The sequence below is a fragment of the Culicoides brevitarsis genome, chromosome 2 (assembly GCF_036172545.1).
Source record: "Culicoides brevitarsis isolate CSIRO-B50_1 chromosome 2, AGI_CSIRO_Cbre_v1, whole genome shotgun sequence".
NCBI classification, from domain to species: Eukaryota; Metazoa; Arthropoda; class Insecta; order Diptera; family Ceratopogonidae; genus Culicoides; species Culicoides brevitarsis.
The window spans coordinates 7,735,074-7,748,187 of NC_087086.1; the positions used below are offsets into that span (position 1 = coordinate 7,735,074).

Sequence of the window (13,114 nt, forward strand, 5' to 3'; positions counted from 1 at the left end):
AATTAATTTAATACAAAAAAAAATGGAAATTTATCAAACGAAAAAATATTAGATTATATATCATTCCAACATTCAACGAGAAAGAGAGATAAATTTGAATTAATTATGTTATACATTGAAGAATAAAATTGAATATTAAAGAAAAAAAATGAAAAATGTTACTTTTACTACTAAAGCGTTCGTTTAACTTTTCCTTTTGACTTTTATGTTTTACGAAATCAACGCTAATCACAATCTTATTACCGCGGCGTCGTCGTATGCAACATTCATAAATCTTTTCAACGCGATTACACAGCAAAAAGATTGAAATGTAAGATAATTTGGAAAATGCAAGACAGCATTACATTGCATATAATAATCTTGGCAGTGTTTTTGAAGTTTTACGACAAAGTTAAGCTTGGAGAATGATTGATTTTCACAAAGGCTTGCTATGTGATTAATTTTATATAAAAGACTTGAGCGCTTTTTGAGAGAATGATGAAAATATTTTTTTTCAAGGACATCTATTAGAATGACTGTAGCATTTCGTATAAATGATGTTTAATTTTCATCCATTAATCATAATTTTAATTCAATCTCTTACTTCTATAATTTTTCAACTTTTGCTTTAATATTTCTTTTCATATTTCTTATTTCGTTACTTGATAATTTTTTTAATTTCGTGCTTATCGTTAATTTCAATTTCTACTTAAAGTCAAGATTTTCAAACGAAATGAATAAGATTCGAAATTAGAATATGTGGCTGAAACAATTTCTCGGAGAGTATTGTCGATTCGATAGAAAATTTAACTTTGGCGGACGAACGAAATGTCAAAATATCATTCGTGACCATCGTATGCTGACCATCGTATTTCTAAGTTTTTAAAGAAGGATTATAGTGTGATACCTTTTTTATGATACAAGAACTCAAATTAATCTCTCTATCATTATCGAATGGTTTTTGTTGACTGTCAGCACCTTCTGTTAATAATTGGGTTAAAAATCATTGGCATATAGTACTTCCATAAAATTTTTGACCGTCTTATGTAACTTTGTTATCTTACAAGTTCATACGTTTCAGCCTTTGCCATCGTTATAGTTACTTCGTCAGTATAAAATCTGCTATTGTAGGTTTTGTTCAAAGAATTGTCCTTCTATTCATTTTTTCCGTGTTTCAGGTGAAATCGAATACAAGATTGTTTAAAGTTGAATTAGTTTCCTGAAAAAAAAAGAAAAATTATTACAGACAGACAAATATTGTAATATAAGACATATTTCAAAACTAAATGCGAAAACATTAAAAACAATAGATATTATCGTAAAAACAAAATTATTGAAAATTTCTTCGGAAAACAAAATTATAAAACGCAGACAATATTAAATAATAATACAAAAACTTTACGAACGACAACATTGTTTGTCAAGTAACCCCTTATAGTTTTTTTTTTCTGTCAGACAAAAAAACTATTATTCACATATTCAGTCAATGCCCGACTAATATAATTTTCACACTGCCAACAATCAGCATGTAACTTTTTAATGCAAAAAAATTATGAATCAGCCATCAACAGGTCTTGACTTCTGAAATCTGATTCCAAAAAAATCTCAATTAATCCTTCTGACACGTGCTTAACTCGTGATCGATCTCTTTCTAAAAGCAGATTGCTATCCAACAAATTATCAGTCCATAAAGAAAATGAAAGAAAAAAGAAATCTGTGCCTTTTACACTTGTCATAATATTAATAACAATAAAACCATCATTGATCATTTTTTCGTATTTGCGTGACTTTAACAAATGATATCTCTCGGCATTTTCTTTTCCTCCTCCAATTACAGATAAAAATTCATGCAAATCGTGCCTTCTTTCAAATCACTCCGCCAAAAAAAAAAAATCCAACATTTGCGAGGGAGTGAGATAGAAGGAGATTGGCGCCTCATAGACTGTAAAAAAATTCGAAATACGTCACAATGGCGCCGCAGCTTCTCCGTGAATCTCATATGTACATGTACACGAGTTGCTATGGTCCGAAGACAGACGTAACTTTTTTTTATTGCCATGACGCAAAAAAAAAGTTGTCGTGTGAATGAAGTTGTATACATGCATTTTACGGTTTTAAATTAAGTCTGTCGTCGATGTCTATCTAAAAGTATGGAGATGGACAATTTTCCTATACATTAAAGATTACCCTGGCTTGTATCAATTTGCGAAGAGATGCCATGGGATAAAACTATATTAAGTGATGCGCAATGAGATTTTTTTATGTGTGTTGTTGTTGTTGATCCTGTGAGAAGGAGTAAAGTGGGAAACACCAACACAAAAAAAAACGTGAAAGAATGAATGAAATGAGTGCCAGAACGTGTAACAGATGTTCCGTGCAATATCGTTTGTTGTTGTTTGAAATTTTTCTCGCAGTTTTTCAAATAGCTAATCAAGCGAAGGCAAAACTAGTTTTGAATGCAAAATTAGCTCAAATGTTAACTTTGCTCCATTTACTATTCAATAAAGTTCATTTTTTTCTTTTTTTTTTCAATTTGTAACTCTTTCATAACTGTATAATTTATCACATGCTTTGTTTGTATTTTTTGCCATTTTTTTCTTGTTTGTTCCTATATGTGATAACAAACCATGCAGCCAAATAGGTCAACGGATTTTTGGCATGTTGTTATTATGATGCTTAAACAAAAGAAGAAAATGGTTCATTGTGGAGGAGGAAAGAAAAGAGGAAAAGCTGAATTTATTTAACAATAAAAATTGTGTAAGTAGATCAAGTGAAGGATGAATGATGGAAGAATTTTACTCAATTGTATTTATTTGAGTTGTTTTTTTGATTCAGAAAATAACAAAAATGATGATATAGATGTCATAAAATTTTAGTTTAAACAGGTTTGACATTTTTTTTATTATTTTAAAATTATTCATTTTTGAATTATTTTCAAGTAAAAAATTAATAAATTATTAAAATTTTATTTTTTTTATTTATTATTAAAAATTATTAAAATAATTAATTTTTCTCTTTAAAAATTTTTTTAAAATTTTATTAATAAAAATTTTTTAATTAAATTTAATTTTTTTCTTCTAAAAATAATTTTTAAATTTTATTCAAAAATAATTTTTTAATTGAATTTAATTTTTTTCTTCCAAAAATATTTTTAAAATTTTATTCAAAAATAATTTTTTAATTAAAATTTATTTTTTTTTTCCAAAAATATTTTTTAAATTTTATTCAAAAATAATTTTTTAATTAAAATTTATTTTTTTTCTTCCAAAAATATTTTTAAAATTTATTCAAAAATAATTTTTTAATTAAAAAAAAATTAAAAAAAAATAATTTTTTAATTAAATAAAAATATTTTTAAAATTTTATTCAAAAATAATTTTTTAATTAAAATTTAATTTTTCTCTTCCAAAAATATTTTTTAAATTTTATTCAAAAATAATTTTTAATTAAAATTTAATTTTTCTCTTCTAAAAATATTTTTTAAATTTTATTCAAAAATAATTTTTTAATTAAAATTTAATTTTTTTTCTTCCAAAAATATTTTTTAAATTTTATTCAAAAATAATTTTTTAATTAAAATTTATTTTTTATCTTCCAAAAATATTTTTTAAATTTTATTTAAACATCATTTTTAATTTTTTAATTTAATTACCAAATTTATTTTTAATGATTTTAAAAAAATCAAAAATTAGAATAAAAAAAAATCAAATTTACAAAATTAAACAAAAATCTTAAAAAAATTGAAAAATATTTCAAAATTTTCAACGATTATTTTTGAAAATGATTAAAATTAATTAAAATTAAATATAAAAAAAATTAAAATTAACTTACCCCTTCATAATTTTTTTCTAACTACGCTGGATACCATACACAGATTTTTTTGCATTTTTATTTCACAATTAAATTGATGATTGCCCAACTTTAATGTCTTCATCTACTTAGATAATTTTTTTTATCGTCCCTTACCTCACAATAAAAAAAATATGGAGTCGTAAATTAATATTCATCGCTTTCCCATTTTTACTGTTTTATTTTTATGTCCTTGAAGACTCGCCGAAATTGCTCATTAAAAGACGCAAAATGACACGAAAAAAGGATCGTCATGCGTTTATTAATCCATACACCAAAAATGAATCTAATTAATTAATTTACATATAAAAACGATCCTTTCACATAAAAAAAATATTTTCACCACAAAGCCATTAAAAGCGAAACCAAACCCATTTTTCGGCTTCAGATTCTTTTTCTTCATTTCCTTCCTTGTAAGTTAGTCTTCTTGTTAGCCCAAACCTCACTGAATCACGAAAGTCTTTAATTAATCATCGTTTTTTGTTTTCAGTATGAGCGAAAAAAAAACCTCGCTTTTATCGTTCGTTGTCATCGTGTCAAAACATCATAATTGAATTGTTGTGTGATAAGAGTGAAAGACACGAAAAAAAAATTTTTTTAGTTGTGATTGTGATGTGCTGCGAAGTAGTTCAGCGATGTTTTTTAAGGGAATTTTGATGTTTTTGGTGCTTCATTTGGCAAAAGCGAACGATTTGAGATGTTTCGAGTGCGAAAATTGCCCAAGTCCGATAAATCCAAGGGAAATTCCGATCATCAAATGTCACGAAGACAATGTTATTGTGACTACAACTGAATCTTCGGCAACGGAAGAGACCACGGAATACGAAACTGAAGCTTATTACAACAACAACAACAGCGGAGAATACAATGACGAGAAAAGTAGCGAAGAAGTTGCTCCTGAAGACTATTATATGCACGTCAAAGAGGATGAAATGCAATTCGTTTGTTACATAATCGAAGTTGAAGGTAAATTTTCACTAATTTTCAACTTTTTAAAAAATTTCCAATAAAATTTTAATTTTTTTTAGACTCTTCTGGCGATCTCATAACAAATCGCGGATGTGCCTTGAAACAATCCAGCGACAATGAAACTTGTTCATTGGCTAATTATGCGGATAATGAATATGTTTCATGCGTAATTTGCACCGAAGAAATTTGCAACAGTTCAAACATCGTGACGCCATGTCTTTTGTCGCTATTTAAAGCCGTTGCTCCGCTTTTCGTGTTATTTTTACTCGTGAAATAACGAATGCAGTAGTGATAAAGGCTTCCTTGTTGTTTGTTATTTGTGCGTTAGAGAAAAAAAAAATGAGAAGAGTGAAAATTGAAATAAAGTTATTTTAAGAGAATGCTGGTGTTTGAATCTCTTGCTGTGAGAAAGAAAACATTAAGAATTAACGAGATTCGTAAAAGTTGAGTATTGAGAAAAACTTAAAAATAAACGTCAAGAAGGTGAACAAATTTCATTCGTAATTGAAAATTTTTAACCCAATGCATATTTTTAATTTTTTCAATTTTTTTTTAATTTTCATCCTAATGCATATTCTAATTTTTTTCTAAAATATTCTTTTAAACTTTACCCCAACGCATATTCTTAAAATTTTACCCAAAGCATATTTTTAATTTTCAGCCCAATATACATTTTTAAGATTCGCCTTTAAGAATTTTTGGAAATTTTTATCCCAATCCACATTCTAAAATTTTCTCAAATAATTTTTAAAATTCTTAGCCCAATGCATACAATATTTTTAAAATTTTTATCTTAATATCCAACTTTTTCAAATTTTATATTCATTCCCAATTAAAAATATTTTTAAATTCAATCAAAATAAATCTTTCAAATTTTCAGCCCAATGCACAATTTAAGGTTTCTCCTTAACAGATTTTTGAAATTCTTATCCCATTGCATATTTCCAAAATTTCTAAAAGGATTTTAAAATTCGCAGCCTAATGAAAATTTTATTTGAATGAATTATAAAACTTTCAACCCAATGCACATATTAATTTTTTTTCTTAATATTTTTTTAAAATACCTTTTGAGCTTCAAACCCAATGCATATTCAAAAATTTTATTTAAATGATTTTTGAATATTTTACCCAACGAACATTTTTAAATTCATTAAAAAAAAAATTTAAAATTTTCTGCCCAATGCGTATTTTGAAAATTTTCTAAGAGGCTTTTTGAACAATGAGCCCAATTTTTAATCTAAAATTTTATCTAAAATTTAATCTAAATGAATTTTTTAAACTTAGCCCAATGCACATTCATATTTTTTTCCTTATCCTAAATAGATATTAAATTTTTTCAGCCCAATGCATATTTTACGTTTTTAGCCCAATGCATATTTCAAAATTTTTGTATACATTTTTTTAAATTTTTAACCTAATGCGTATTTTAAATGTTCGAAAAAAAGCAAAAATTGTAGGTAAATTTTATTTTTTTTTCTATAAAAATTTTAAAATATCATAGGGACACCCTACTTAATTGAGAAAATTCACGCATTTTTCTATTGACATCACAAACTATACAGAATTTTACTACTACATTCACACCAAAGTGTTACAATGTCTCTCAAAATCTCTCGCTTAATAAATTCTTATTTCAATCAACTGTTAGTGTTGCTCAGTTCATAATGATTTAACAATTAATTAAAAAATATTTTAAAAATTTGCATTTTTCTGTCAATATTTTAAGTTTAAACAATGGAATTTGGATTTTCAACACTAAAAACTGTCACAATAACTTATAATGTGTTATCAGTGGTAATTTTTTTTTATCTTTTTATCTTATTTTCGACAAAAATTTTAAATTTTTTATTTACAGGTTTGTGGCATAACTCTCATAATTCTGGGAGTATCGAACTTGGATGAGGCCAAAGACTTGAACAACATCACCGGAAACAACATTCCGACGTATTTGATGATATTTCTGACAATTCTGGGAATATGTTTTATCACTTTACGCCTTATTGGCTTCGGAGGTTTTTGTTTTACTAAAAAGTGTTTAGTTTGGACGGTAAAATTTTTTTTCTCTTCAAAAAATATTTTTAAAAAATGAGAATTTATTTTTTTTTCAGTACGCAACTGTTTCGTTGTCACTTTCGACGATGTTGATTCTCACAGCTCTCATAATTTATTTTACGAAAAATACGTTTGCGGATCTCGGATATGATCGAACGATAAAGTTCTTTTTCGAATATCATCGGGAAGAAATTGTGCATAAATTGCAGGAAAAGTACGAATGTTGCGGAGCATTGTCGCCTTCGTACTGGATAGATTTGCCGGATTCGTGTTGCTTGAATCAACGATGTGATATTTTGAGTACGCTGCTGATGGGATGCGCGCCAAGGTTTCGTGAATTGATATTGACGAGTGCGTCGGTGATACAATGGACATCGATTGGAGTGAGTGTAGCGGGGGTGAGTTTTTTGTAATTTTAAAGATAAATTTCAAAATTTATTTTTTTTTTAATTTTTTGGCTTATTTCTAATTTACAAAAAAAAAATAAATAATTTATTGAAAATTAAAAACAAATAAATAAAATAAAAATTAAAAAAAAAATTAAAAAAAATTAATAATTTAGGTAAATTAATTTATTAAATTAAAATTTTACCTAAAAAAATAATAAGTTAAAATATAATTTCCATTCATTTAAAATTAATAAAATTTAATTCTCAATTATTTTTATATCATTTTAAAAGAGAGACAAATAAAGACAAAAATTTACTGGAATTTACATTTTTTTCCAATTATTTTACAATTCATTAAAAAATTAAAATTATTTAAAAAAAAAATTAAAAAAAATAGCTTTTTCAACAAAAATAATTTTATTTTTAGATGTAAATTTTAAATTTTATTATATTCTGTCTTAATAGATATTTTAAAAAAATAATTATTAAAAATTCAAATAAATTATGCCAAAAATAACATTATTTAATTTTAATAATTTTTTTTTAATTTATTAAATTTTTTAATTATGAAAAATTATTTATTTATTTATTATTTTATTAAATTTTTAATTTTTTTTTTTTTTAATATAATTTTTTTAATCATTAAAAAAGTTAATTAATTTTCTCAACTTAATTTTTTTTTTCAATTTTTTTACTGAAAAATCTTACCTCTTTTAGTTATTCGGCGTCATCCTCTCTTATTGGATTTGGAGCCAACACAATTCCCAAAAAGATCCCGACGAAGAAGAAAGCGAAACGACATAACAAAAATTATAATTATTGTCTTTCAACACATCATGGAGACGCCTTGCTATTTTTAAACAACTACCATCCGCATTCATCGTCTCGATTTTTCATCTCTCTGACGACAGATGACAAACTGATGTAACACTTTTCCACATAAATCATCTGAAAATTCAAACAATCACGTGTGTGTGTCGAACCAAGGTCCCCCCGACTTTGATCGCCAGATGACGAGCAGAAATCATATAAACAGAGAATAAAATATTTATTTATCTCTTCTTGGCACCGCGATCTATGCTTGTCTCATTAATTTTCGCCGCTCACTGCAAAAAAATCACACTGACCATCAGTTGATCGAGAAATATCGACGAAATAGCAACTAAAAAAAAATAAAAGAAATTTTAAAAAAACAAATAATTAAAAATAAATAAAATAAAATAAAATAAAATAAAAAATTAAATTAAATAAATAAATTAAAATAAAATAAAAAAAAAAAATAAAATAAATAAAATAAATAAAAATTAAAAAAAAATAAAAAAAAGAAAATTATTTTTTTTTAATAAAAATAAAAAAATAATTAAAAATATTTAAAACTGAAATTAAAAAAAAAAATAAAATAAAAAAAAATTAAATTTCATTGAAAGTAAAATTGAAAATTTTAAAGAGAGAGACAATTTAACAACAACAACAATCGTACGTCTCGATGTGATGCTATTTTTAATATCAATCATTTATTTTTAAAATAAAAAGAAAAAAAAGCAGATAAAAACCGAAATTAACTGAGGAAAAACAAAAACATTAACAATTTAGACCACAGCTGTTCAGTGAAAATTGTGTAAAATTTAGGCGCAACTCGTGAATTCAAAACTGATGCCAATTAATTTTGCGCTGCAGACAAATGGGTCGCAAAATTCCGGTGCGTCAATTGCAGGAATTGGCATTGCAGGAGCTTGCCCATAACATTGTCGCGACAGTGGGCAATGAGGTACGTGCCAACAATGGCATTGAACTTGAAGTCGACATGGCGCTGCTTATCATCGACGTCAACTGCTATCTCGAAAAAGTCGGAGCAACTTCAATAATTTATCAAGATTTATTAAAAGTTATTCTCCGAAGTGACACTCTTGAAGCTTCCATTCGTTTCAGCTGTTTACAAATGTTACTCAACGAATGCATCCAAAATTTGGCTGTTGAAACTTTTCCTCAGTCTTATTACGAGAAAATCCTTCAAGTAATCGCCGCACAAGGAAGAGGCTTGAAATCTCTTGATTTATCGGGAGTTTGGGTAAAAATCGAACACATGCATTATTTGCATGAAATTCTAAAAAATCTCCCGAATCTCGTAAGTCTCATAGTTCCGTATATCGCAACGGATGACTTGCTTTGCTGGATCGCCAAATACAACCCGAAACTCAGAATTCTCAATATTTCGGGAGAAACTGACATTACCGAGTCTGGCGTCGAAGCTCTTGCATTTTCGTTGGCGAAAGATTGCTTAACTGTCGTCGATATCGGCAGCTTGGGCGAAGAAAATATCGCGAATGAAGACATTTCGATGCTTTTAATGAACTTACCCAACCTTACGACGCTCAAAAGTTACTCCTTTGTGGGACGATCGCTTCGGTACATTCGCGAGAATGAAAATCCGCAGTTTACGTGCAACTTGAGGCACGTTCATGACACCCAAACATCCGCCGTGACGATGGAAGCCATTAAAAATTCTTGCCCAAAATTGGAAGATTTGTATTTAGACACGCCCGATCGCGGAATTTTGTCAAAAATGAACGAAATGAAGTTGTTCAAGTTGAAACTTTATCGATTTGATTGTGCTGAACTTTATCCGGTGCTGGAGAAAATTGGCACAAATTTGGTTCATGTGACACTAATTAAGGGACGTGGTACGATGGAAATTGGGAAAATTATTTCGTCGTGTCAGGCGTTGATAGATTTGGATTTTTACATGATGGATTTGCTGAGTTACAGTTCGGAAAAGTGCTTTAATAGGCTTCAGGGTTTGGAGATTTTGAGTAGTCCGTTGCAGTTGTGGGCTTTGAAACATTTCATTTGTAATACGCCGACGTTGAAGAGGCTGGCGATTGATTCCGTGCAGTTTACGGATGAGGATATGACGCGGTAAGATTTTTTTTTAAAATAAATTTTTAATTTTTTTTTTTAAAAAATATTTAATTTAATTATTTAAATTAAAATAAATTTAAAATTCATTTCTTAATTATTTTTTTTAATTATTAATTATTTAATTTAACAAAATTAATTTCAAAATTTAAAATAAATTAAAATTAAATTATTTTTTTAAAATTAAAATCAAATATTTTTTTTTATTTAATTAAAATTAATTTTTTTAGTTAATTTAAATTATATTTTTTTTAATTTTCTTTTAATTAAATAAAATTATTTTTTTTAATTAATTAAAATACATTTTCAATTTAATTTTTTTTAATTTACCAACATTAATTTAAATAAATTTAAATTCAATTATTTTTTTTTATATGAAATTTTAAATTATTTTTTTTATTAAAATTATTTTTTATTTTATTTTAATTAATTTAAATTAAATTCTTTATGAAATTAATTAATTATTAATTAATTAAAACATAATTTTAAATTTATTAAAAAAACAAATTAAATAATTAAAAATTTAATTATTTTTTATAAATAATTAAAATATACTTTAAATTAATTTCTTAAAATTACAAATTAATTATTTAAATTAAATTTTAAAATAAATTTTTACAAAAAATATTTAAAATTAATTTTATTTTTTTAAATTTTAATGTAATTGAATAAAATTAATTTTATTTTTTTTTTATTTAATTTTAAAAATTAATTTCTTTTTTTTTGTAATTTTAAATTTAAAACAAATTTTAATAAAATTTAATAAAAAAAAATTTTTTTTAGCATTTTTCTCGAGCACGATTTCAACCATCTCGAGGATATTTGGTTCACCGAGGCGCAAAATTTGACGTTGGCAACGTGCGAGGTGAGCAAAAACAAGTTGTGTCACTTTCATGAGTCCACACGCCATAATCCCATTTGTATAAGTCACTGTATTAAAATCCGATTAAAATTTCATGCCAGATTTTGATTGAACGGTGTCCGCAATTGCAAAGTATTGGGCAGTTGACTGGTTGGCGTTTAACTCCGGATGATGTGATATTACTGAAAGGTATACTTAAGAGTAGTAATTCGAGCATTGCGATGTTGCCAGCGAATATTTTGCTATAAATAATTTTTTTTAATATTTTTTTAAGTCAATTTTGGTACTAATATTATTATCGCTAGAAATGTATTTAATTGTTCTTTTTTTATGGAAAAATAAATTGGAAGCTTATTGTTGAATTTCAAGATTTTTTTTATTTTTTTTTAGAATGACTTTAATTTTTAAATAAATGTTTTTTTTTAATTACGAAATTTAAAAAAAAAATCTTGACAATTATAATTTCGAAAATCGATAAAAAAAAATTAAAATGAAGTTTTTCGAAATAAATTTTAAATTTTTCGAAAATCAATTAAATGGTTTCAGGTTTTGATTTTTTAAAATTAATTATTCGAATAATTACTTCAATTTTCAGAAAAAAAATTTTCAAATATTTAAAGAGATATTTTTTGTTTTCGAAAATTTGAAAAAAATAATTATTTTCGAAAAGAATAAATTTTTCGAAAATTTGAAAAAGAAATCTAATACGAAGAGTTTTTTATGGAATTTCGAAAATTTAGTCTTACTTTTACTTTCGAAAATTTGAAAAGGTATGTAAGAATATTTTTCTTAAAAAATTCGAGAAAAATTGAATTTCAATTATTTTTGATAATTCTTTCTTTAAAAATTTATTTTCGAAGATTGAATAAAAAAATATATTTTTTTCTGACGTTTGTAAAAAATTCGAGAATTAATTTTCATTTATAAAAAATATTAAAAATAAAAAAAAAATTAAAAGATAAAATTCCTTTAAAATTTTTGTATAAAATTACGAGAATAAAAATAAAAACAATTTTCTATTAATTTTTAATTTAATTTTTTTTCATCTTTATTCATGTAAGTAATAATTCACAAGCATTTCTACTCCCTATAAACTTGCTCGATATTTTTATTATTTTATTTTTATTTTTAAGAATATAACTACAATTATTGTAACGTACCAATAATAATTTTTAATTTTATTTTATTTTATTTTTGAATCCTGGGTAACCTCTTTGATGCATTTTTTGGCTTTTTGCCACTTATCTTCAATATTTTGTTTATTGCATTTTTGTCCTATTTAATTCTCTCAAATCTAAGTTTCAAATCAAATGAAAGAAAAAAAATGATAAATTATCACAATTTTGCGTCCCTTTAGCAAAAAAGAGATGAAGCAACAAAATAAATTACAAATCATAATTTTAAAAGCGCTTTTCCAATATTTTCCTCTGATATCATCTGACATTCTTACATATTCTAAAACTATATTTTTTATAGGCACTAAAGCAGCATTTTTATATTTTTTCTCTTGCTTTTTTATTTTTTTACGTATTTTTATTAAAATTATGATGAATAAAAGCTTTGTTCAAGACTGAAAGGACAAAAAGTCTCATTGTTTCTATTTTTTTTATATTAGAAAATATTTTTTTCTCTATTTTTGATTGAATATCTTGATTTAAATTGTTTGCGAAAAAAAAAATCAAATGCAAGAAAGACTTGAGCTGATGAATAACAGCCAACAATAGATAAAATTCCATTTTAAAATGCGATATAAATTGATTTTTTTTTTGTTTTTTATATTCCTGAGCCTTGTTGATGTCGTGCATTCATGACGTCACTCACTTGGAGCAACTTTTCTATTGGAATTGCGTCGAGTTCTCCACAGCCAGCGGGCGCTGTTAGGACCTGTTTCGCAAAAAAACATTAAAAAAATAAATAAAAATTATTTTTTGACGGAATTTTCTTACATCAGCAGTTTCTTGAGCTAATCGTTCGGCTTCACGAGCACGTCTTTCTTTGAGTTTTAGTGAGAAAATGGCAACGGATCGCGCACTCTTGACCAGTTTTTGTTTAAGGCGTGATTTTTTCGCAGCAATTTCAGCCGCTAAAAAAATTAAAA

The 13,114-nt window shown here is 25.6% G+C and overlaps 3 protein-coding genes across 3 annotated transcripts in view; 2 read left to right on the plus strand and 1 right to left on the minus strand.

Annotated features, from left to right (window-relative positions):
* Positions 1-6,531: 6,531 nt before the first annotated feature.
* Positions 6,532-8,042, plus strand: LOC134828430 (uncharacterized). The gene is made up of 4 exons (XM_063841408.1): positions 6,532-6,591; positions 6,653-6,844; positions 6,906-7,247; positions 7,956-8,042. The coding sequence occupies exons 1-4, from the start codon at positions 6,532-6,534 to the stop codon at positions 8,040-8,042; spliced, it is 681 nt and encodes a 226-aa protein (XP_063697478.1).
* A 624-nt stretch (positions 8,043-8,666) lies between these two features.
* Positions 8,667-11,406, plus strand: LOC134830652 (uncharacterized). The gene is made up of 3 exons (XM_063844201.1): positions 8,667-10,154; positions 10,938-11,019; positions 11,118-11,406. Exons 1-3 carry the CDS (start codon positions 8,920-8,922, stop codon positions 11,262-11,264), a joined length of 1,464 nt encoding a protein of 487 aa, XP_063700271.1. The 5' UTR covers positions 8,667-8,919; the 3' UTR covers positions 11,265-11,406.
* Positions 11,407-12,697: 1,291 nt separating this feature from the next.
* LOC134831481 (anoctamin-8) overlaps positions 12,698-13,114 on the minus strand; it is a 31,154-nt gene continuing 30,737 nt past the window's right edge. The window contains exons 15-16 of the mRNA XM_063845216.1: positions 12,963-13,099; positions 12,698-12,900 (exon numbers count right to left, since the gene is read on the minus strand). Coding sequence (XP_063701286.1) covers positions 12,790-12,900; positions 12,963-13,099 — 248 coding nt within the window. The 3' untranslated portion in view covers positions 12,698-12,789. The remainder of the gene's footprint in view (positions 12,901-12,962; positions 13,100-13,114) is intronic.

Excerpts from the sequence above, each read along its gene's own strand:
- LOC134828430 (XM_063841408.1), top strand. The coding sequence starts at position 6,532 with ATGGAATTTGGATTTTCAACACTAAAAACTGTCACAATAACTTATAAT. Across the intron at positions 6,592-6,652 it reads CTTATAATGTGTTATCAGTG|GTTTGTGGCATAACTCTCAT; the intron begins GTAATTTTTTTT and ends TTTTATTTACAG. Across the intron at positions 7,248-7,955 it reads TTGGAGTGAGTGTAGCGGGG|TTATTCGGCGTCATCCTCTC; the intron begins GTGAGTTTTTTG and ends TACCTCTTTTAG.
- LOC134830652 (XM_063844201.1), top strand. The coding sequence starts at position 8,920 with ATGGGTCGCAAAATTCCGGTGCGTCAATTGCAGGAATTGGCATTGCAG. Across the intron at positions 10,155-10,937 it reads ACGGATGAGGATATGACGCG|CATTTTTCTCGAGCACGATT; the intron begins GTAAGATTTTTT and ends AATTTTTTTTAG. Across the intron at positions 11,020-11,117 it reads TGACGTTGGCAACGTGCGAG|ATTTTGATTGAACGGTGTCC; the intron begins GTGAGCAAAAAC and ends ATTTCATGCCAG.